Below are 25,206 nucleotides of genomic sequence, written 5' to 3'. Positions count from 1 at the left end.
TTATCCCTCTTTGGAAGGTGTTTAACTTTTGGGGTCTTTTGGAGGCTGTTCTCCTCCACCTTTCCATGTCTGCAATCAGATGAGTTTGTTGCATTTCACAGCTTGCAAGTAAGGGAATAACACTTTTGAATGATTTAATTTTCAGGAACTAGGACTTCTGAGTAGTACCATCTCATCCTTGGTGCATCAGTCAGAGGGATCACAGACTCTGACACAAACAGTGCAAGATTCCCTACATGGCTCACTCCATCCTCCTCAAACTTGTGTCATGCATTGAATTCTGCTGCCCTAAGCTGAAATATGGTTAGGCTCAGACACTAAAGCTTTAATTTGCAACATCACTATGATTTTCTTTGTGTTCTTATTACTGGGTTTTTTCAAGGGGGGAAAAAATGGCAGAAGGAAACAAAGGAGGCAACCAAGCACAGGTTTGAATTTTCCACTTCTATGAACATATGCTCACTAGAGACTACTGTGTGATTAACTATCACATTTTCACACTAAAAACCTTTCTGAGGTCCTCCAAATGAGGATGTTTGATGGATCTGCAGCAAAATGTGGTCAGAGCAGCATGTGATGGTCATACACACACGAATGGTTTTGAGATTTTCTATGTTTTGCATGTAACAAAGGCTTGAGATTTAAGTTTTTTAAGTTACTTTTTACATCAAAAATGGTTGAGTGGTACTTCCATCAGGTATGGCTTGGTTTCTATTTATAGATACTGACATTCTTCTCTTCAGTGAAATAAAAGCTACTGCAAAGTGAAGCCTCCAAAATAATTTCCTGGCCAGAGTCTGATGTTTCTGGACAGCCTCTCAGCTGAGGTGCTTTGGACAGTCACCGTCCAGATCACAAATTAAACTGTTGTGCCCTACAGCTTCACTACTTTGCAGGGAGGAAGGTCTCTGCATGTAATAGGGAACAGCAAGACAAAAGGAGTTAATTACTCTCCAGCGGAAATGTACTTAATTTAATTTTGTTCCTCAATCAACAAACACAGCTCCCCACAGCAGCTGGAGCAACTGTAGGAGAAAGAAACATAATTACATTATCAAAAATAACTTGGACTCCCATATTTAATGAATATTTAAAAGAAATGTGTCTATTTAGGGAATTAAATGATCAGACTCAAACACTGCAACCGAGGAAAAAAGTCTTTGCAAGATTTGGAGTCCAGATTCTGCCCAAATGACATCAAAGATCATCTGAACCAAACCTGAATCTAAGGGATGTTCTCCCTGTAGGATGAGCTTGGTTAGAAGTTGAAAGTGAGTATTTTGGTATGGAGGGACATTTCAAATGCACAAAACCAAACCACCAAAACCACTTCCCTTTTGATTTTTTCAACACTTAATTAAGGCAAATAAAGCTACTCATCTAATAATCACAGTTTAAAATACATTTGGCCAGGAGAGCTGGTTGTACTGACACAACTTTCAGGTAATCAAACTGATGCATCACTCAGATGTTTAAGGGTTCATTTTCAAACAACTCCCCACATTCAAGAACATTAACTCATGTACTTAGTGGATGTATTCACACTCTCCTCTTTTCCAAAGCTGCAAAATTATTAATTCCCCCCTTCAGAAGAAAAAAGTCCTTTGGGTCCCTAATAATAAACACATTTACCTTCTGGAAAACATTCCAAACAAGTTTGTCTCTACACCCTGCATCCTTGTCATTGTTTTTTGTCTTTTTGTTGGCCAACTCTCAATGTAATTACAGACCATATTTCATCACCCAAGAGCTCAGTGTAGATGACAAAAATTTCATGGTCTCTTCTACTATACTGAAAAATCTCAGAGCTTCAAACCTGGACCAAAAAATACCACCTCTTTTTCAAATCTCAGTGCAAGTCTAATCTTTTTATATAAAAAAAGAAGGCATTTCCCATAGTGACCCTAGAATCTCATAATCTTTACTCTCCATGGAGCTAACTTGGATCTAAAGATACAGGCTACATCTGCATACAAAACCTGGCCCAAGGTTTCTTGCAAACCAGTTCTGGATAAATGGTGTGACAGACAAAACCAAAACAAAAAAAAAGTCCAATATGAAATTCATGTCATTACAAAAGATAGAAGTGACACATGAAAACATAAAAAGTGTATCTGCAAAATTAAGGAATTGCAAAGCATTCCTTGATCTTGATAACATCATAACATTCTTTTATGATGTTATCAAGAAACAGTACAAGATCCTGGGACTAGAGCAGAGATGCAGTACAAGCTTCTTGAGTTGTCACCAAGGAATATAAAAATTTATTTTTAAAGAAACTGTGACATGATTAGAAGTCAATAATTTGTGTACAAAAATTGAATGCCTCTGAAATGTATAGATGGGGTTCACATGAAAGCATTATTTGTCCTGTGCACTCCATAACTGTAAGTTTCTATTTATACTCTACTTCAGATATAAATGAACTTTTTTAACGAGATCATATTTGGATTTTATTCTGCTCTCCAATGACTTATCCTTTCAGACCACTTATCCTTTCATACACTGCACTGGCTGATTAGAACCTAGTTTTGACAAAGCAATGAAGTTGGACATACATGAACGTAAATATCTGCCCAGCGCTATACGGCATTATGGATTGACAGAGAGGCCTAAGGCAGTGATTTTAGTTCAGAAAAAAAAATTATAAGGCAAGAGAAAAGGTATGCAACTTTACTCCTTTCATGTACTAATTGTAATGATAATTTTCATCTTACAGCAATATTTTATCAAGTTAGGAAAAAATATAGTGAATTATTCATGTGACTGGCAGAGTCTGAATCAATCATACATATTATTTAGGTGTAGTCTGTAGAGGGAGAAATCCTGTACAAAGCAGTGGCAACTGGGAGCCAGAATCTTTGGTATTGTGGAAGTATGACAAGTTATAGCAGTAGATTTGGAAACAATACAAACAGAGACAAATGGAATGATATATACTGCTGCTTGTATTGACAGTGTGGTAACCTGGCCTGGAAAATAAATTTGTGTTAAAAGATTCAAGCTGTGACACCCGTGAATTACCCTCATTTCAAGGATACATCTTTTGCCTTTTCTTTGAAAATCTGGCCAAATGTGTCCAAACCTTTAGTTTTTTTAGAGCTTTTAGGAACTGCAATTCGCATTTTAGCAAACCAGCATCATGAATACTCTCTCAATGTCCTTTTTTGAGCTCCACACAAAAAGATCATCCTCTAGGTCCTACCAGCTGACAGATGTGTGGCAAGTGGGTAACATCTTTCTCCCAGACTCAGAAAATTCCTGTGGCCCTTTACTGCACACAGTTTCTAAGTGGGGCTGTAGAGTAACATCAGAATTATCAGAATTGCTATTTTAGTAACTCAAACTCTGCTTTAAGGGGAGCTTAAATAGTAACCAGACGTACCGCAATAAATATTCCACTGGTCCCGTTGAAGTTGTCAATCCAACCCTGTGGAAAAGAAGAATGATTAGTGTTCCTTTCAATGATGTATTGCTTACACAGACTTCTAAATGACGACAGTGGTGTGGTGTAGACAAAAAAGGAAGGAGACACCAGTTTAGATGGATGCCAGCCCATCTGGGACCGCTGACAGGATGCCAACCAGTAGCAGGGGATACATTGTATGCAATTTACTCACCATCAACAGAATCTAGGTTTGTTCTTAGAAATCACTTCTTTCCTATTCGCTGGCCTCAGGAATAAACTTGCTGAAAACAGCTGGACTAATATTTACCCTTGACAGAAAACATGCAGCTGTCACCAAGGGTGATTTGGCCTCTCCAGCTAATTTCTAAAGCAGGGAAGAATAAAACCCCAAAACAAAACCGCAACACTCCTTTTGAATCCCATCCTACTTCAGGTCAGGGAAGCTGCCACTTGTGGGAGCTGGAGTTCAGAGCAGTGATGAGCTGTTTGACCTGGAACAGGCTGTAACACCAAACAGAGCTCTTTGTCTTTGCAAGATGGGGAGCTTGGCCCAGAGCCTTGGCTGTATCGCAGCCATCTCTGGCACACTTCAGGCTACATGAAAGCCAAAGGTGACTCTGTGCTGCCTTTCCAATTTGGCTGCAATGTTAGGGCACGTTATTCCTATTGGTATATTTAGCTTAATGAATTATCTCATTCCAAAGTACAGCTGCATTTAATTACTGATTCCCTGACATTTGTACTTCAACCACAATGCACCAGGAGTACAACTGACCATCAGATCCCACATTTTGAGCACAGAAACTCTCCTGGTGTGCCTGAATGGACAATCAATTGCAAGCCCAGCATTCTGCATTATAACTATCCCAGCTCTTGTTATTATTGCTTAAATGTGGTCTTTTCACAGGAGTTCTAAGGTGCTGAAGAAGGCTTGCTGTTCTACTCCAGCACAGGATCTCTACCTCTTCCGCACATCTCCCTATGCACTGTGGACATCTGTTTCTCAAGACACTGCTACAAGGAGGGACAGATTCTTGACAGTACCACAGTTCCAGCTGCATCCAAAGGCTCTCGGTAGGGAATTGTGTATTCATGCTTACTGGGAAAGGCTCATGCCAGCTGGCTCCCACGATGGATGGCCTGATGATAGCAATGTTCAAGTTTCCTTTCTCTTGCTGAATCAGGTACTCTGACAAGGCTTTGGTGTAGGTGTAAGTGTTGGGCCACTCCCCAAGTAGTTTGGGTGTGATGTCTTGAATGATGGATTCATCCAACCACCTACAGGAAACAAGGAGAACATTATCATCCACCGTGCAGGGAGAGAAAAAGATTCAGGCAAAACAGACCAGTGAGACAGGAATCCTCACTTGAAACAGTGGATAAGCCAGTCAAAGATATTTAAGGTTTGGATTTAAAACTGCTCTGTGGGAGAAAGTCACTTTTGTCTTCAAGGTGCAAAATAAACCCTGGTGAGCTTCATGCTACAATGCCCTGCTGCAATTCAGGTACCTCTACAAACTCACTTCAGAGCAATCTCTTGCATGGGTAATGCTTCACTGCAATCTGTAACATAAATATTGCCATGGTCTACAGCCTGATGGAGTTGTCCCAGACAGGAATCCCACTAGGCAGTTCTCATCCTCAGCCAACACAGTCCACGTATACTCCCAAATATGTTTCAGGATATTCCAGGTAACCTTGAATTAGCAAGTCACGTAACAACAAAAAGGTCTCAAAAGCTGGAAAAATGTCCTACAGGGATATTATTCCAACAGTGGATTTCCATCATTTGCAGGGTTATATTGCTAGGGTTCCTCCTAGCAGGCTTACCATGTGTTTGTTCACACAGGAAACAGCTGGTGCTTAAAAAAAACCAACCAAAACCAAATCACCAAAAAAAACCCAAAAGTACTCTGACAAGTTGGTTTTTATTTTTTGAAGGTATTCAAGCACCTAATCCATCAGAAGCAGTTATGCAGATAGATTTTAAAAAGCAGCCCTTACCACGATAAAGCTGCATGATGGGCCTAACATCCAAAGGCTCTTCCCTGGCACAGCACCAGCACCTCACAGGTCCTGCCAGCATCTGGGTGCAAAAGACAAGAACTGGCTGTGCTTTCAGAGCCCTTGCTGCCAGTCCCTGACAGGGTCCCAGTAGCCTGGTGTTACACCAGAGAATCAAAGATTAGCTCCTATAATCCAATTTGTAATTAAGTCAACGGACTTCCAGTTCAGTCTGAAGGCGTGGACTCTTCCCAGGGGCACTGCAAGGATACTGCTTCCTGCAGATCCTCACTTCACCCCTCCTTATCTTGAGTTTCAGAAAAAGGCAGAGGTCAAGGGGAGAGAAATATGATGCCGACTGTCACAACTGAAAAATTGCTTGATCTTGTCAACCTTTCAAAGACATGGTGGCTCAGGTGGCACAGCACTTTTCAGATGACTCTCATTGGGCACAGATGGGAAGTTGTATGAGAAAGCACTGATTCACAGGGGAGGGCTGGATGCACCAAATCTCTCAGTTTTGGATTGCATTAAAAATCTGACAATTTGTAGTATATTGGAATTTTTTCTTTAAATAAAAAAGCCCTATGGAGGCACAAACACCTTCCTTTGCAAGCCTGGTCCCGTGCAGCAGAAACAAGGCAGAAGAAAGCATTTAAGCATAAGATATTAACTACACAGAAGTTACAAGCAGCATATAATATTGACATAATTTGTAAAGCCACTTAGGCAGCCACTCAACCTCAGGGTCTCAGTAAACTGCTATTGTTTAAATCTGTGGATTTACCAGTCTACCAAGAAGAGATGCCTATTTCTGTAGAGCCTGGAGGAAGACTAAGTTAATTTAAGACCTCAGGTTAAGCTGTGTGCAAGTCTTTTTCCCCTTCTCTTTTTTTTTAAATTTTCATAATAGAGGGTTGCAGGTTTGCATTCTCACAAAGCAAAGACAGGTGTAGAAGTACAAGCAGAAGTATTTCCCCTTGCCTTCATCCTTCCAGAGAGGTCTCTGTATTACTTGAGGACCTGTCCCAAGGGCACCAGCCTGCCAGGTGATTTGATTGACCAACATTCCCATCAGGGAGGCAGAGATGACACTTCAGCAACAACTGCTCTGTGACCTACTTGGAAGATTCTGGAATGCTAACTCACAAAAGCTACTGCTTCTGCTCACTGCTGCATCTGGCCCTTCCAAGCGAACAAAGCAAATCAAACAATTAATAACTTCTCCATTATATGCACCAAATTACTCTGCCACAGGAAAGCAAAACTTTCTGTGTTAATGGCTTTGCATTAGTAAGACTCTTTCTTGTAAGCAATGATGGATCTGTATTTTCTGCAATAACCAACACACACCTTCAGCCATGACTTTGCTGTGTGCTGTGTTCCTTACCTCAGTACACCCTTCAAAGCTGATTTCCTTCAGCTTTAGATTAAGGTAAACCATGCTTGATGCAGCAGATTATATGTTTCTCCTATTGGCCTGGCAGCACTTAGAAGTGTGACTTTTGCTTTACACAGCTTAAGCCTCAAGGTTTATTTGCAGGTTAAATATCAAAATACTGAAACAGCAAGATGTAACAGGAGGATAAGAGCAGAAAAAGAAACAGCTGGGAATCCTCCTTGAGATTTCAAGTGAATAAGTAATCATAAGCATCTATCAAGTGCATGGCCAAAAGCACTGTTAAATGGATCTGTAATTGCATCCAGTTCTTTGATTATGCCTCTTAAAGCACTTGCAAGAGCAGCACCTTAAGACAAGAGTTGGTTATGAAGGGAATCATCCACAGCTGGCTGATGCAAAACATAATCTGTATTTCTCCCCATTTTTGAAGCCAGTATATATTTCTTTGTCTGCTTCCCCTCTCTCCCCTTCAAAGGTAAAATTCTGATACCTGTCACTCCCCTCTCTCTGAAACCTTCTGTACCCTGATATCCACGCGCTATTTCTTTCACTTACATGGCAAATATTAAAGGTGCATCTCAAACATCATCCTCTCTGCTGCATTTTCAAGCTATGATACATAAATTCTTAGTGTTTTATATAAAGCAGCTGAAGTAGCAACCTCTGAGGTAGCCAAGCCCTTCTCCACACTTCTGACTGGCAATCAGACCTTTTTTTAAATCTGAGCCATCAACACTAATTGTTTTCAGAGTTGCAAGTGATGGTAAGCTTTTTGGGACAGTGAAATGGAGTCTTGACAGTGATGAACACCAAAGGACATAAAACTGAGTCAGTGGGCAAAAAGAGGACAGAGCAGCTTCACTTTTAGGGAAAAGCAGTCTACCAGAACTGGTGTTAGAGGTTGTTGAGCTTAGAACTGGTAACTGTAGCTCAGCAAAAGCTCTTGAATCACAGCTCTGAAACCTCCATGTCAGTGAGTAGCAGCAGGCAAAAAAAAAAAAAAAAAAAAAAAAAAAAAAAAAATCAATGATACGCTGGCTATCATCAGGTACTGGGAATGAGACCAGTGGTGTAATTTTGAAGCTGGTTAAATAAAACTTTGAGTGACCGCAACTGGAGTACTGCATGAAGTTCTGTCTGACCCCCATACCTCAGGGAGGGAGTAGAGTTAAAGAACAGGTAGAGAGGAAGGACAACTAACATCAGCACCAAGACAGATCCATCAGCACATGAGACAGTAAAAAGGCTGAGTCTTCAGGTTTCTGTGAGGGGAACAGAAAGGAGTATCCAGGCTGGTGTAGTTACCCTCAGTAACATCTCTCAGTGACATTCTTGAGGGCTAGATACTGGACCAGGGAGCCCATTGCTCTAATGCACTAAGACATTTCTCAAGTTTTTTATCATATTCCACTTACTGAATAAAAGATAAATGATTGATGACTACTAGCTGGAAGTAAACATATCCAAGAATATGGGCTACTAGAGAAATTCAAACAGAAAAAGTAGTTTGTACTAACTTTTTTGAAGTAGTGCTTAGACAGTTAAATTATTTCTTAAGACAAACTTATTTTATTAAAAAAAACCAATCAGTGGTTCTCTTAGTGGGCATTAATTAATTTCACCTTCCATTACCCTAAATCAAGAAGAATAAAGATTTTATACCAGCTCTTTGTGTTAATAGATCACAGATCAGTTGTTTATATCACCCACTAGAAAATTAATGAAAACACATTAACAGTTGTGGGAAAATTCTTTTAATGAGAATGTCTTCTAGGACCTTTATCAGCTGATTTTGTTATTCTAATTATTCTTTATTTTGGTAAATTCAGATAACCAAGCTTTTTTTGGTGTTTCATCAAAGCCCTGTATTCCTGTCTGGGTTGAGAGGACATTGCCTTGTGCTGTCCCAGGAGAGGTTCAGGTGGAAATCAGGAAGATTTTCTTCACTGAAAAGGTGGCCAGGCATTTGAAGGGGCTGCCCAAGGATGTGGTGGAGTCACCAATTCTGTAAGTGTTCAAAACCCAACAAAGTGCGGCACTCTGTGCTCTGGTTTATTTGACAAGGTGGTGATCAGTCAAAGCTTGGACTTGGTGATCTTAGAGGTCTTTTCCAAACTAAATGATTCACACTGAACTGTGTAAAAAAGCCTGTTTCTTACTCATCCCCATATAACTCCAGTTAAATACCACAGGATTTCTGAAAGAAGTGGAAACAATGTTGGGAAGCTGGAAAGATAAAAGAAAAAAGGTGTATGGAAAAAAATTAGTTGTTTCAAAGGCAGCAGCAGAGCTGAGTGTTACAGAAAGCAGCAACTCCATTCCTGGCAGAAAATACACTCCTGCAGAAATTAATACTGGACTCTCATGAAATCAGAGTCTTAAAAAACCACAAAGAAACAGCAGTAACAGCACCTCTGAAAGAAATCCCACGCGATTCTGGGAACAGCTCCCAAGTCTGCCGCAGGATAAAGGGAAGGGACAATATGGTTCCTACTTACTCTACTAAATCAAAGAGCTTCTGGGGTTCAGCTGGGGGTGGGTAGATGATCTCCTCGATGCATTTCCGGACACAGTTTGCATAGGCAGTGGAGATGTGGATGAAGGCCTCGAGGTTCCGCATCTGCCGGGCCAGCTCGAGGAGCCGCTGCGTGCCCATCACGTTCAGCTGCAGGGCATGTCTAAGGAATGCAGGGGAAATAAGCAAAAGGCATTTCACTGGGAAAAACCTATAAAGGCTGACCTTTTTCCAAACCTCACCACAGAAAGGAAAGTCAGGGAGAGCAGGGGGCACAGTGGAGCAGAAAGTGTCACTGAAATGTAAGTGTGAAACCAGCTTTGAAAGCAACGCTGTTGGATTTGCTGTTCTGGACCCTGAATGTCTCTCAAATATTTTTACTCGATTTGAAGGGTCACAATTAAGACTTCACTAACATCTCTAAATGTGACAGGTTGATCACCCTTCCCTGGAACATGTATTTCTAAGCCCTGAGGCACTGTGGCTCCTATGGTACACATTCAGTGTTCTCTGGAGGGACTGCTGCTAAACCAGAAGAACACATGGTTTCAGAAAGCAGGAAAGGGTCACTGGGCCCAGAAAAACAGATTCATAGCATCATAGAATGGCCTGGCTTGGAAGGGACCTTAAAGATCATCCAGTCCCACTCCCTTGCCATGGGCAGGGCTGCTGTCCACTATCCGAGGTTGTTCAGAGCCCCCTCCCACCTGGCCTGGAACACTTCCAGGGATGGGGCAGCCTCAGCTGCTCTGGAAAATCTTTGCCATAGCCTCAGGACCCTAATAGTACGGCATTTCCTCCTAATATCCAATCTAAACCTACTCTCATTTGGTTTGAAGCTACTCATAATCAAAGAAGACACCACTGGAGATAACAGCTTAAGTTCCCAAGGAATGGAGATGAGAAGTGATAAGCATAAGAATGTCCTGGTTAGCAATGGTGGCCTTTAAGCACTCAGCATTGCTAGAAATTGTCCTAGAGACAATCTGTAACACATCTCAACCAGCAGACTCTGTTGCATGCTTTGTATTGGACACTCTCCTGCACAGGAGGGAGAAGACTTAGGCATATGTAATCTGCTCAGCCCAGGAGTAGAAGCTTTCAAAGAGAAAATATAAATAGTCCAAAGGAATGCAAACATCAGCTGAAGAGTACAATCAATATTTGGATCACTGTATCTAAAGCTAGAAATACTTTTCACACACTGCTATTAAAGTGAAGCATTTTCTGTAAATTTCTATTTTCTCCTGCCCTTCTATCAGGATGAATACTTCTACGTGAGCTACATTTCAGATAAAATTTACTTTTCCATGCACATTTCTGTTTGACTGCATCCCTTCTGTGAAGTGATGAACAGAACTGTGCTCATAATATGGGCCTGGCACGGATTTTTGCTGAGTTGCTCAGAGTTCTTTAGCCTTTGTTATAAATGATCAAGTAGTGAGCCAAAATTATCAAAAATTTAGCAAAGATTTATTAATTTGTCTGCGTGACCGAATTTCGGTCTCTGAGACCACCACAGACGAAGAGACAGCGTCGAGCCTGGGATCGGCGCTGGGTGAACCTGGACCCGACCCCTCGAGTGTCAGAGTCTCCCCCGTTCACGAATTCTGCTTCTTGCAGCGAGGTCTTATACAGTTTATTGTGCCCGAGGCAAAGATGACCAAATTTCCTTTGTGTCTCTTCACATGCATCACTGTTTCTTTCCATGTGCAGAGCTGGACAAAAGCCAGTTCCAGGTGTGTAGTCAGCGTCAAGGGGCTCTGGGGAAGCCATGTATTCAGATGTATCGGTTTGGCGCTGCTGACTGTCTTGATAGATGCAATCGGCAGGGCGATAATCGCTCTTGGGTGGCTCCCAACGACTCGGGATACCGGTGATCATCGCCCTGGAAGCTTCTATTCTTACGTTAAGGCGTTGCTCTTTATCTTGTGTTTGGTGAACTCATTGTAATCTGGATAGCAGCTCCCAGCTGGGATAGTCAGAGACATAGTTTTTGGATTTTACAGTATTTTATACCATACATTAATAGCATGAATTATCCCTACCATACATTACAATCCCTCCCCTTTTATATCACTAATTTAATTCATGCTCCCTTTATAACCCAAATTGCTAAATTCTATTTATTTCTACTTCTACCTGCCACCATTAAGGGTCTTTCACAAAGAGAGCAACCTTTATTAAATTATCCTGTGCTCCCCTTGTGGAATACCCTGACACTCAGTATTGTTTATACTCGCTTTCACTCGTTTCTCAAATTTCGCCAATACTTCGGCAGCATTGCTGGCATACTTCTTCTCTCCCAGGTTCATGATCTTAAGTGTGTTGCTTCCAGAAGCCAGCTCCGGGTCCACGGGCACTATTGCTATCTGCATCCCCTGTACCACAGAGTGGATCAGTCTAAGAAAACAAGGTATTAGACATGGCAGGAATAGGATTCTGGCTACTGAACACAGCACAAAGAACATTATTTTGTTCCACCAGGCCCCATCAAACAATCTGTCCCACCATGAAGATTGCAAAATCAAATTCCATTTTTTAACGGGGACATGGGCCACTTTCTTGATCTTGGCTGCCAATCCTCTTATGGTCTCCCCATAATCGTCAATCTCAATACAACATTCTGATTCATTGAACTTTCCACACACTTCCCCTTCTTCGGCCAGCAAATAGTCTAAAGCTATTCGATTTTGGTACACAAATGCCCGTACCTGGGTGTGCTGCCAACAAAGTAAATCCAGGGCCTCTGAGGTGTGGTTTGATACAATTTCCACCACTACCTGCAGCCAAATCAGCCAGTTCAGTAAATAAACAGGAGTCCTATACCCGTAGCTTCCATTTTGAGCCCATGTGGCTGGTCCATAATAATCAATTATTCTCACAGCCAGCCACTCTTCCTCTCCCCAGGTTTGTTTGCCACTTACTACAGATATCATCTTCTTCAAGCTTCTCCTCTCCCTCCTCAGGGTCCCATACAGAGGAGCCCCTAGTAGGTTACTTTTCATTCAAGGGAGAGTAAAAAGACTGGCCGGATCATGCCCAGAGTGCATGATCCCTTCCACCTTGGGGGTAACTCACTGTATGTCTTTTCCCCACAAATCCAATAAATTCCATTCAGGGCTTTCCATCTAATGTTTGTTCTCTCTGGGTCTCCCCAGTATTCTCTCAGGCCCTCCAAGGATTGGTAAGGGTTGGCTCCAGGATTTTTGACCCAGCAAAGTCCTATTTTTCTGTTCCATTCACAATTGGTCTCATTCTTCCGGCTCCAGTACCCCGCAGGGGGTTCTGGTTGCCAGACCCTGCCCTTACTGTTTGAATTTACCATCAGGCTAGTCACACACAGAGTGTATCCCACTATTTCGGTATATGTATTTCCTTCCCGACTGATGCAAACGGTTCCAATCACCCTCTGGTCCAAAATCCATCCCTCAGGCCTCTGTGCCATTTTGAGACTCTTGGATTGTCCCATTTCAGAAGCTGTTCTGGAGCCAAACCTTCCCCTTTCCATGGCCATTTCTCTGCTGACTTCAGCCCCCCGCAAATCCAGCAATTTGACAATCCCAGTTCCGTTGCAATTTCTTGCATCAAATCAATAAATAGATTCCTGTCCGGGGAAGGTAATTCCCCATCAGTGTATTGTTTCTCAAGTAATTCGTACTGTTCTCCCAGAGTTTTCAATCTCTCTTGTTCAATTAACTTTCTCCTCAGTTCTGACTCTCTTCTCTTCAATTCCTGAGTGATCTCCCTCATTCTTCCCTCAGGATCCTCACCATCTTTATTTTTTGTGAAACAGACAACCCTGTCATATTGCAGGCACACCCTATCATCATTCACCCGTGCCAAATCCAATATGACTGGTTCCCTGCTCAAGGTAAATTTGCTATCAAATTTAACATTTCGTCCCATCCAATAAATTTTCCCATTCATTGTCCATATCCCCAGCCTCGCATTGTCATAACACAATGGATTCACCTGGTGATACGCGACAAAAATCGATTCTGTTTTTCCCCCAACCCAGATGGTTCGATTGCATTGGTTGCAAACGGGGATTGACATTATTTCTGCACTCGGTCTCCGTATCTGATGCTTGTGCTCGTCTGACTGCCTGTTCCTTGACCCTGCCTCGGGATCGATACACTAAATCCCTTTGTCCAATTTACATAATTTGACCCTCATGTCATTTTTCCAACAGTCCCTGCCAGGCTCCTTGATGCATTCCTCTGGGACTTGGTATGCTGAGGGTTTCCCGTCCCCTTGCTCAACTGGGACCACCTGAGTCAACTTCCACACTCATCTGCGGAGCTGTCATTTCTGCCTCTCATTGGGACCTCAATGTGCAGACTCTGTGTCCTGCACATGGCTAGGCTCAGGCCAGTCAGGATTCCCACCAGGCGTACTCCTCTGCCTTTGCCTCTGCCCCCTGGGGTGCCACCAGCAGCGAGGAAGACCATCTTCGCGGCAGCAGGAATATTCTTCAGGGAACACATTCTCTGACTATGCCTCCTTTTGAAGGCGCCCCACCGGGAAATTCTGACGGCATCAGAGCACGGTACCTTGATTTGATTTCTGGCACTCCACATCCAGAACCTCTGCCTTAGATCTAAGTTTTTCACGCACCCTGTTTTGAAAAATCTGAAACCACTCCTGTGAATCTAATTCAATGATTCCTAGACTTGTGGCTAGGGTTAGGATTCAGTCAGTCAGCTCAAGCTCCTCCTCCAGACACCGAGTGCACAACCCTTTTGGCCTCTGTCCCCTTCTACAGTGTACACCAAACACCCCCGACAATATTCACACCTGAAATGTACAAACGGATAGCATACACAGTCAGTATACAATTTATCCGCTCGCTGTTGGTCATTAACAAGGACGTTGGAGTTTGAGTTTCAAGTGGCCTGGGGAAGAAGTAACCCTCCACTCGGGCACTTCCCCCTGATGTTCGACTTTCTTCACCCTAGACACGTGTGTCCAGCCTTTCTCCGCCATCTGAACGGCCGTGTCTGTTGTCAGGAGCACAAGAAAGGGACCTTCCCAGTGAGGACAGAGGGGTACGTCTTTCCACACTTTCACAAGCACTCTGTCACCCGGTTGAATTTTGTGGATAGTGAATTCCAGAGGAGCACTCTGAGATAATATCCCTTGTTTCCTAAGTTCCTGCAAATTTTTGTTGATTGCAACCAGATATGGTTGAATCTGGCAGTCCTCAAGCCTGGGGTGTCCTACCGGCATCCCATGTCTATATGGCATCCCACATAGCATTTCAAATGGTGAGAGCCCTGTCTCTGAATGAGGCATCGTCCTGATATTAAGGAATGCTAAAGGTAGGCATTTCAACCAAGACACCCGAGTTTCTAAAATTAATTTAGGTAACTGCGCTTTCAAGGTCTGATTCATCCTTTCCACCTGTCCTGAGCTCTGGGGATGCCATGGAGTGTGGTATTCCCACCACCAACCGCCTAGCACATCAGCCATCTGCTTAATAATCTCTGATGTAAAATGTGTCCCTTGGTCCAAATCAATGTAATTCACCACCCCGTATCAGGGTACAATTTCCTCCAGTAATTTTCTGGACACCGTCTGAGCTGTTGCTCGTGGGCTGGGAAAAGCCTCCACCCAATAAGTCAGTTTGTCCATGATCACAAGCACAAACTTGAATCTCCCCACCTTTGGCAACTTCTTGAAATCAACTTGTATTCTTTCAAATGGTTGGTACGCAATAGGGCGACTCCCCAGGATGGCTTGTCTTGCCCTTGTTTTGTTAATTTTCTGACAAATCAGGCATCCTTGTACGTCCTGTTTGGCCAATTCGTAAATTCCCTTGCACCCAAAAAATTTCAAAAATTGTTCTGCCAGGGCCTATGCCCCACAATGTGTTCGCTGGTGCAGTTTCCGCAAAATCCTCCTGGTAAAACCCTTAGAAACTAGTTCTCTCCTATCAGGTAATTTCCACTTACTTTCTTCCAATTTCGTCCCAGTCTTCTCATAGCATTCGATCTCTTTTTGGGAGGGCTGAGGAGGGTCATCTGGGACCTCGATCCCTTCGATCTCCAGGGTACTTAGTCATCAGTGCCGCGGTCTTGGCTTCCTGGTCTGCCAAATTGTTTCCTCTGGTTCAGAACTGAATCCCTGCCTGGTGTCCCTTCACGTGGACCACCGCAATTTCCTCTGGCCCCCTTAGAGCTTCTAGATTTGCTGGATCAATTCCCCATGCATCAGTCCCTTCCCCCGGTGTTGATCAACCCCCTTTCTACACAGATTTTCCAAAGGTGTGAACCACTCCAAAGGCATACCTGGAATCTGTAAAAATTGTTCCCTTTTTCCCTTTCAGTCCCACCAAGGCTCTCAGAACTGCATAGAGTTCGCAAGCCTGTGCTGACCAACTCACGCTCAGGGGCCCTGTTTCAATCACTTTTCCCATTCGTCCATCCACAACTGCATATCCTGATTTCCTTTTTCCATCAATCCCCCTGCTTGACCCATTTACAAACCATTTTTCTCCTTTATCTAGCTCTTCCTCTTCTAAATCCTCTCTGATCTTTGTTTGTAATTCAACCACCTCCACGCAATCGTGAACCAGCTCCCCTGAAGCTTCCCCAAACAAAAACTGTGCAGGGTTCTACACGGTCATTGTCCGCAATTCCAAATCCTGTGAGTGAATCAAAATGGCCTCATACTTCAGCAATCTAGCATCAGTGAGCCATTTATCTGCCTTTTGCTGTAGTATGCCCCGCACATTGTGCGGTGCAAATACTACCAATGGTGTGCTGAAGGTTACCTTCTTAGCTTCCTCCACCAGCAATGCTACAGCAACAATCACCTGCAGGCAGGTGGGCCAGCCTCTGCGGACCGGGTCCAAAAGCCTCGATAAGTAACCTACTGGTTTCCTGACCCCTGCCCAGTCCTGTGTCAGCACCCCGTGTGCTGTGTGATTGCTCATGTCCACGAACAACTGAAAGGTTTCTTCACATGACGGAGGCTCAGACTAGTGCCGCTGTGAGTGCTTCCTTGACTCCCCTGAATTCTTCTTCATCTTTTTTCATCCATTTGATTCAGTCTGTGGAAGTTTCTCATATAGAAACTTCACCTTTTCACTGTACCCTTCAATCCACTGCCGGCAATATCCCAACTACCCCAAAAACTGTCTGACCTCCCTTTTTGTTTGCGGGGGTGGTAAGGCAATAATCCCTGCCACCCTTTCTGGATCCAATTTCTTTTTTCCCTTGGTTAACCAATGTCCCAAGTACCTGACCTCGGGCTCTGTGAATTGCAATTTCGACTTTGACACCTTCAATCCCTTTTCCCCTAGAAAGTTCAAAAGCTCAATGGTGCTCACCTTTACAACCTCCTCCCTTGGACCTGCAACCAACAAATTGTCTACGTATTGTAGCAATTTTGTCCCCTCCATTGGTACAAAATTACTCAAAACCTGCTCAAGTGCTTGCCCAAATAAATTTGGGGAATCCACGAAGCCCTGAGGCAACGACGTCCACCTGAGCTGCTTTCTGTTCGTCTCCGGATCTTCCCACTGAAAGGCAAAATAATCTCTGGCCTTCTGCTAAAGGACAGGTCCAAAAAGCATCCTTCAAGTCAATCACGCTGTACCACATGTCCTCAGGAGAAATGTTATTCAACAAAGTGGAAGGATTCGAGACCGTGGGGAACAAAGTCTTAGTTCTCTGATTCACAGTCCTTAAATCTTGCACCAGCCTAAAGCTACCGTCCATCTTTTTCACAGCCAAAATTGGGGTGTGTGCTGGGACATGCATAGCTCCAACGTTCCTTTCTTTATCAATTTGTCAATCACCGCTTTCAATCCCCTCCTCCCCTCCATGGAGATGGGATATTGTTTGACCCAAATAGGGTCTTCTGGTCTCTCAATTTCGACACGAATCGGCTCTATGTCCAACCTCCCAGCTTATGTTAATTGGACATACCATACCTTCGGGTCTATTTTCTCCTTGTCCTGGACGGTGAGTTTATATATTCTCACCCTGAGCCGGGAATTCTCCACTGCCAAGCCGATTTCTAGGGCTACCATCATGTCCTGCCTCAGTAAATTAAAATCTGCATCCCGTATCAATAATATATTTCCTGTAAGTCTTTTGTTTTCCGTTTCTATTTCTACATCTTTTATGATTGGAACCTCAAAGGGTTCCCCTTTTGCCCCAATTGCCATCATTGAATCGTCGCTCAGAGAGCACCCTTGCAGCAGCTGCTGCACCGCTGTCCGTTCTGCCCCCAAGTCTACCATAAACCACATCTCCTGCCTGTGGGGTCCTACTTTTAATTTTATCAAGGGCTACCTCAGTGTTCTGGACCCCAAACTGAAAAGCCCCTGACAGCCCTCATCTTCTTGAAACATTGCCTGGTCCTTGGCTTTGTTGGGACAATTTCTTCGGATGTGTCCCTTTTGCTTGCAGTAATAGCACTCAAAATCTCTCTTCTGATCGTTTGATCCTTTTCCTTGGGAAGGTTCTGCTTCTTCACTGGCACCTTCTTCGCCATGTCTCTGACCTGCGCCTGTTTTTGTGCTTCCCTTACTGCAGCTACCAATACCTTAGCTTGGATCTTCTCTTTCTCTTTGTCTTGCCTCATGTAGACTTTATGGGCTTACTGAAGCAGCTCCTGCAAGCCCTTTTCCTGTCAACCATCTATCTTTTCTAGCTTTTTCCAAATGTCCTCCCAGGATTTTGCCACAAACTGAGTTTTCAGCAAAACCACCCCGACTGGAGAATCAGGATCCGTCCCCGAATACATTCTCAGGCCCTTTCGGAGCCTCTCCAACCACTCTGTGGGCATTTCATCTTTTCCCTGGCACTCCCTGAGTACCTTACTCATGTTCTGTCCCTTGGGTACTGCTTCCCTGATACCCCAAATTATCGTATTTCTTAAATTTATAATTTTCTGCCTCCCCTCCTCCATCTGGGCATTCCAGGACAGTTTCTGGTTTGGCCATCTCTCATCCCTGCTTTCCCCATTGGGGTTTCTCCTTTCCCTATCTTTGATCGCGGCTAGTCTGATCATATCCCTTTCCTCATTGTTGAACAGCAATCTCATGATCGCTTGGAGATCCTCATGGGTGTAGGTGCTGGTCCCTAGAAATTCATCTAGCCTTTCCGCCACCCCCAAAGGATCATCCATCAACATTCCCATCTCCTTCTTGAACACTCTCATGTCACTGGTATCGACTAGCATGTGTACAAAGCCGATAACTCCAGGAGCCATCCGCACCTCCCATAAAGGGAAGAAGCTGGGCTTTTCTTCCTCATCCTCACTGTCTCCCGTGGTTGCCCTCCTCATTCACCATCTTGTTCGATGGGCCAAGGGAGAGCTGACTTTGGGGACGGTTACCTGTTTTTCTTCAGTTTTGGGAAGGGTCGGTGGCAGCGGCTGCTCACATGGGAGCAGCAGCGCCGAGACCTGACCCAGCAGGATCGCCGCCCTGAGAGGCAACACAGGCACCGGTGGTGCCTGAGCTGGTCCAGGCTGGGGCAGAGGAACAAGGTAGGGAGGTGGAAGATTGTCCAAGGGTTCCAATTTCTTTCCCCTGTTCACCACGCAGAGGTGTGCTCGTACCAGGTATAAACTTGTACAAGTGTACCTCCACATTTCGGCATACTCAATTTCCTCAAAATCCTGTGGGTGGCGATCAAATACGTGATCGTACAAAGACTCGCAAGTCCATGCCTCAAATGTGCCAAACACCGGCCAAACCACATATTTTCTGATGTCCTTCCCTCCCCATTTTTCCATACAAAAATGTATCATTTTCTCCTTGGACCTGCCCGCTCTCCTGGGACTGTCGTTTGAATGCTCTAGCATCCACCCCAAAGGACTATCCCTTGGGATTTCTGGCAGAACTTTCTCGGGACCCTGGGGAAATTTTTCCTGGGGTTTTCTCCGGAACCTGCTCTTTCCCAACACCGTATTTCCAAAAATCCCACCTGGGAATTTTCTCACCTTGTCTCGTCCGGCTGGGACACTCGTTGCGAGTCCCGAATGCTTGTCCAATGTTGATTTCCTGAGCTTGCGAAATGCCGCCAGTCTTACTCAGTCAAACGGAGAACCATTCTGCTGACTTTTCGACTGATCTCCAGTTTTCTTACCTGTTTTCTCCAGATCAGAAGGCAGACAGGCTCCTGGAATTTTCCAAGACTGTCTTTTTCTCCTTTCTGACCCGACCGTGACCTATTTCCCCCCTTGAACTCCCTACGAGTCCCGGGTCCCACGTGTTAAGAAAAAGCGTCCGCTTCCCCCTTGACCGACCACATCCCTCGCGGGATGGTGGAAATGGGATTCTGGAGTCCACACTCACATTGTGACAGAGTCACGTCTCACACACAGGCTCGGTCACACCCCACTCAACCACGCGATACTCACGGTTCCTTTCCTGCGTGGATTCTTCATGCACATCAATTTCCGAGTGGAAAAAGCACCTCAGGCTCGGAGATCCCCTGGATCTTGCTGAGTTTCTGAGAGCTGGGCCTGTTTTTACCCCTCTTTGGCTGTGGCCCCGGTTTCGGTTTGGTAATTTTTGATTGGTCTCACGGACTCCAATCCCGTTCAGACAACTGAAATCAGCGGGGCACCTTCTGGGTGCGAAGGGGTCCCGAACCCCAAATTCAAATCACTTTGGGTTGTCACCAGATTGTTATAAATGATCAAATCGTGAGCCAAAATTATCAAAAATTTAGCAATAATTTGTCTGAGTGACCGAATTTTGGTCTCCGAGACCACCACGGCCAAAGAGACAGCATCGAGCCCGGGATCGGCGCTGGGTGAACCTGGACCCGACCCCTCGAGTGTCAGAGTCTCCCCCGTTCACGAATTCTGCTTCTTGCAGCAAGGTCTTATACAGTTTATTGTGCCCGAGGCAAAGATGACCAAATTTCCTTTGTGTCTCTTCACATGCATCACTGTTTCTTTCCATGTGCAGAGCTGGACAAAAGCCAGTTCCAGGTGTGTAGTCAGCGTCAAGGGGCTCTGGGGAAGCCATGTATTCAGATGTATCGGTTTGGCGCTGCTGACTGTCTTGATAGATGCAATCGGCAGGGCGATAATCGCTCTTGGGTGGCTCCCAACGACTCGGGATACCGGTGATCATCGCCCTGGAAGCTTCTATTCTTACATTAAGGCGTTGCTCGTTATCTTAACTTGTGTCTGGGAACTCATTGTAATCTGGACAGACAGCGGCTCCTGGCCGGGATGGTCAGAGACATAGTTTTTGGATTTTACAGTATTTTATGCCATACATTAATAGCATGAATTATCCCTACCATATATTACAGCCTTCAAAGGGAATATCTCTAACACTGGCAGTTTGTTGTTTGCTTTATCATTATTTTTTTTACTTCTATTAAACCAGCATCTATTAATATTTCAATATAACACAATTTCTGATTTCTGCCCTCAAGAGTTCCATCTGGAGAATTTTCTAAATTTACTGCATGTTGATGTCAATAATTCATTTAGTGTCTCCACTGCTGTTTCTCCAGTATCTTCACAGCAATGCTTTTGCCCCCCTATCTATTGGCTTTACATATTCTGTTGTAATCTTTGAGCTTCTGCCATGTTGAAAAAATATTTTTATTTGTGTCATCACCAAGTTTTTGCTTAAAATTCGTAACTAAGCAGCAATATTGTGCTTTCACATTTAACTTCCTAAAACTTTTACCCATCTGATATATTTTATTATTGAGTCAGAAATAATTTGAGTTGAATAACTTCTCATATTTTGCCTTCTAATCATAATTTTCCTTGAGAGATTAGAGAGATTTTGACAGATCACATACAATCAGTCTTTAGTTTTTCCATTGCCTGTAAGCTGATGACCTTTTAAACTTTTAGCTTCTTTCTAGCTATCCTCCATATTTAAAATGTGGTTTCCCTTTGATGTTTCATGCCACTGAAACTTATTTTTAAAGTGTGCTCATTTGTGCATTGATTTAACAACATTTGTGGCTACTTACATATTGGCTCAAGATCACATCAAGAGCTGCTTTCTTTCTGGTGTTTCTCTAATTAGTTGTTCTAAAAAGCAAATAATTATGGTGGACACAGTGGACATCTCTTTAGCCTGTGAGCAAATAAAGACTGATATTACGAATTGTGTTTTCTACTATGACAGCTTTAGTGTTTTTTCAAAAGACTATGAGGATCTGGCAATGCAGATCATCTACCTAGGTTTGCTGAAATGGATAATCTGCGCAGAAGCATTTACACATCTAATCTTGTTTCAGTGGCTTATTTCTGCTGTTTTTTCTTAATGGAAAAGCCTCCCTGGACAGGCACTCCCAAGGGAACTCCCTCAGAAACCGAGCACTCATTGTAAACAGTTAATTACAGTGGGAGCTGGGTATTTAAAAGGTTGTGATGGGCTGTTTTCTCAAACCACAGCTCATTTCCCTCTCCAGCTACTCAGTGACAAAGGAAGGCCATTAACAACACCAGCTTTAGAGACAGACACAACACAGTTTCTGTCTGCAGCTCTGCCAAAACATCTCCCTAACGACCTCAACCACACTTTTCCTCACCCCAGTTTTAGGTTGTACTCAACTTCCTTACAGTCTTACAACCTAATCCTGCATTTCTTCCTTTTGTTCCCCTGGGACTGCACCAAGACAACACTCTTTTGACATGCGTGTGCACACACACACACAGACACACACACACACACACACGGCATTTTCAGAGCACGCTCCTTCCATGTTCAGCACAGAACCACGGGGAGCACAAACATGGACAGGCGAATCAGCACTGCAGCCATGCAAGGGATGCTCTGGGCAGTGCCATAGTGCACTCTGATCCCGCTCAGCAAACACAGAAAAGCAGGACGTACTTGAGGGGTTCGTCAAAGCGAACTGTGGCTGCACAGTGGAAGACAACATTGACCCGGGTCAGAAGCTCCTCCTCGTCTTCAGCACTGATGGCCAGCTTGGGCTGAGTGAGTTCAGCATTAATAGGCCTAATCTTCTCGTGGAAATTAGGGCAATCTTCTCGGACCCTGTCAAAGACCTTGAAGCACAAACAGAGAGAGATCAGGTACCAAATTAGGCTGCTGAGATTGCTTTGATTAACAGCCAGTCTGATCACATCAATCAGTGCAGCTGGCACAAAAGAGAATTCCTGTCTGGGGAATGACACAGGTGAGATGGTAAAATAGTGCATTCACTTGTTCCCTCCTAAGGGAAACAGAACAAAAATATAGGTCGTAAAGCATTGCTCTGAAGAGATTAATGAATCTTCTCTGCCACCACTCATTTCCTCAGAGAGCCACCAAAATTCCTCTGTATCCACATCTCCTACAACCATTTGCTACTTCACCTTGAGGGCTGGCTGTAGGACCAAAACAGGAGCTAAAGAGCAAGAGGGCAGAGTATGGAGTGGGAAAGCCTGTGCAGCTTTACTCAGGCTAGATGGTTCTACAAACGACTTGCAGAGAGGAGGGGAACTGGGCAGTGTTGCTCCTCCTCCTCCTCCTCTTCCTTTGCTGCTCCTTGTCTACTGTCACTCTTTGTTTATGTCAGAGAAGTCCAGTGGGGACCTGCTTTTGGGATGGAAGGATGGGGCATCCCAATAATCCCCAGTGCTGAAGCTGCTGAGTGCCACCAGCAGTTTTGCATAACTGAACATGTGTGGAGCTGGTTGGCCTCTAAAGACATCTTCCAGCCCTTTTCTTCCTACAAGTATGATCCATAGGTCTCTCCAAGATACATTTCTGCAATATTATATTTGAGCCATTTCAACTGAATTAATAGAAACTGTTAACAAGATCCTTTGTAAGAATTCGTGCCTAGTGGGCTGTTCAGGTCCAATACAGCTAGCTATAGACCCTAGCCCTCGCGATCTTACATAGGACAAAACTCACAATCTTACAAAAGGCAAAAGATAAAAGGCGCTCTTCTCCTCTCGGGAACGAAGTCCTATTTTATTAATAATGACACCAGGTGGTCCAGGTGACTTCCCACGTGGAAAAGAGGGGGTGGCCTTCTCCCGAGGTAGGAGGAAAGGGGGCAGAGGAAGGGAGCTACAGCCAATGGGATACAAGTGCGGAGGGGTGATGGGAGGGGCAAACTAGGAAGAGACCACCAACACTGACACTTAGGGGAGGAAAGGGGAAGACCATGTGATGATAGGATACAAATAATGTAAACAGTGCAAATTACCAAACACCCAGTGCAAATAACTAAATAACTATTCAGTGCAATACAACCATCCTTCCCTTTTTCTTTTCATTTTTCTTTTTTTTTTTTTTTTTTTTTTTGGAGGGGTTGTGGAGCAAAGTGACATCATGAAAGGTAGAAATAATTAATAGAAAACAGAATAGAATGGCTGTGGGATCTGAAGAGGTATTATCTAGATTCCAAAGGATAATCACACCTCCAAGGTAACAACTCTACTGTCAGGAACACCTAATATTGAGAGAGTTTACTGAGGGATACAAAGGATGAATCACACCACCTTTGGACACCTTTAAAACCTGTCTAGATAAGCAGTGCCAGGAAAGGCAGGGAACAACTGAACATTGGAGAAGGAGAATGGACCAGCTGACTTTTCAGTAGCTCTGTGTTTTTGGTGTGTTTCCCCTCTTCTGTAGCCTACACACCAGTAACACTGAGTTTGGAAATATCTTTACTACCATGGCCTCTTGTTTTCTTAGAGTTTCTTCTGCCTTTGATGTGCCCAGTGCTTATGTACAAGCAGAAATTGTGCGACACAAATTAAACATAATAAGAGACGGAAGAAAGACTAAATTTATCCTAATAGCAGTACTTTTTCTTTTTGACTAAGGGATTATCATCTTTCTGCTTATCTGACAAGCAAATCTAGATAAACCTTGAGGTTTTGAGGGATAAAGAGGTGATAAAAGAATCATTAGCCTTCTCCATTATGTACCATACTCTACACTCATTTTAAATTGCCACACAGCTGCATATCCTTCATAAACATGAAACTTTAGCCCAAGTTAGGACAAGACAACGCCATTTCACTGTTCTCACTGCACCTGAGTGCACACATCTTTCATCAGTCTGGCTAGGCCAGAAAATAAATCTCTAGAGAGAGTTCTTAACGGGCAAAGGTATTGGTGAGAGCTGGCTGGACTGTAGGAACTGAATTCCCAGGCACTGACAGCCCTAATGTCTGCAAAAAGCTTTTTTTCTAACAAGATGCTACACTGGCTCTCCAAACATGCATTATATCCTGAGAGATGACAGCAAACCCTAATGGGACACAAATGGAACGGTTTCTCAGAGAACACACGTGAGACCAAAGCTAAAGAGAGACGTGGGACCAAAGCTTCTGAGAGTCTTGTGGAACTCTAAGAAATAATCATTTGCATTTGTTCTGTTCCAGAGAGTGCAAAATGCCACAAAATGAGAGTTATTGTCTACTTGTTTGGCATAAATAATGCAAAGGCAGAGAAGGAATGAATCAGCCCTTTGTCTATTTCCATCATGGCATATAAAGTAAGAATAGTATTTCTGCAGTTCCAGCCTTGGACAGCTAAATTCTTCCTACATCTCATCCTGATATTGCCACTGCAGATAATATCCCCTTCAGCCTCTGTGCCTGCTGCTACCACGTGCCACTCAGCTCCTGCAGCTTGTCATCCCCTCCAATGATTCACTGCATTCCTCTGAAAGATGAAGGCAATTTCCAAATGCAAGCACACAAGTCAGCGCACTGCTTTGGAAACCTTCTGCAGCACAGGAACATTTGGTATATTGTCACCATTAAATCAGATAACAGGAGTAGCTTTTTAATCGAAGTTGTCTGCTGCTTCTTTTATGGAAGCTGAAGGGTTCAGACTTGTCAGTGCTTTACAGGGAAATGAGGCAAGATTTAAAGGCAAAATAAATGCAGCTTATTTTA

General features: G+C 43.8%; 1 protein-coding gene across 3 annotated transcripts in view; it reads right to left on the bottom strand.

Annotated features, from left to right (window-relative positions):
* LOC118700448 (fatty acyl-CoA reductase 1-like) overlaps positions 1-25,206 on the bottom strand; it is a 129,016-nt gene that overhangs the window by 16,668 nt on the left and 87,142 nt on the right. For all 3 annotated transcript variants that reach the window (XM_036404917.1, XM_036404919.1, XM_036404918.2), the window contains exons 3-6: positions 22,172-22,347; positions 9,314-9,493; positions 4,510-4,687; positions 3,386-3,430 (exon numbers count right to left, since the gene is read on the bottom strand). In XM_036404917.1, the coding sequence (XP_036260810.1) occupies positions 3,386-3,430; positions 4,510-4,687; positions 9,314-9,493; positions 22,172-22,347 (579 nt within the window). The remainder of the gene's footprint in view (positions 1-3,385; positions 3,431-4,509; positions 4,688-9,313; positions 9,494-22,171; positions 22,348-25,206) is intronic.

The sequence above is a fragment of the Molothrus ater genome, chromosome 5 (genome assembly GCF_012460135.2).
Source record: "Molothrus ater isolate BHLD 08-10-18 breed brown headed cowbird chromosome 5, BPBGC_Mater_1.1, whole genome shotgun sequence".
Lineage (NCBI taxonomy): Eukaryota > Metazoa > Chordata > Aves > Passeriformes > Icteridae > Molothrus > Molothrus ater.
This window is presented reverse-complemented; position numbering and strand designations above follow the sequence as displayed.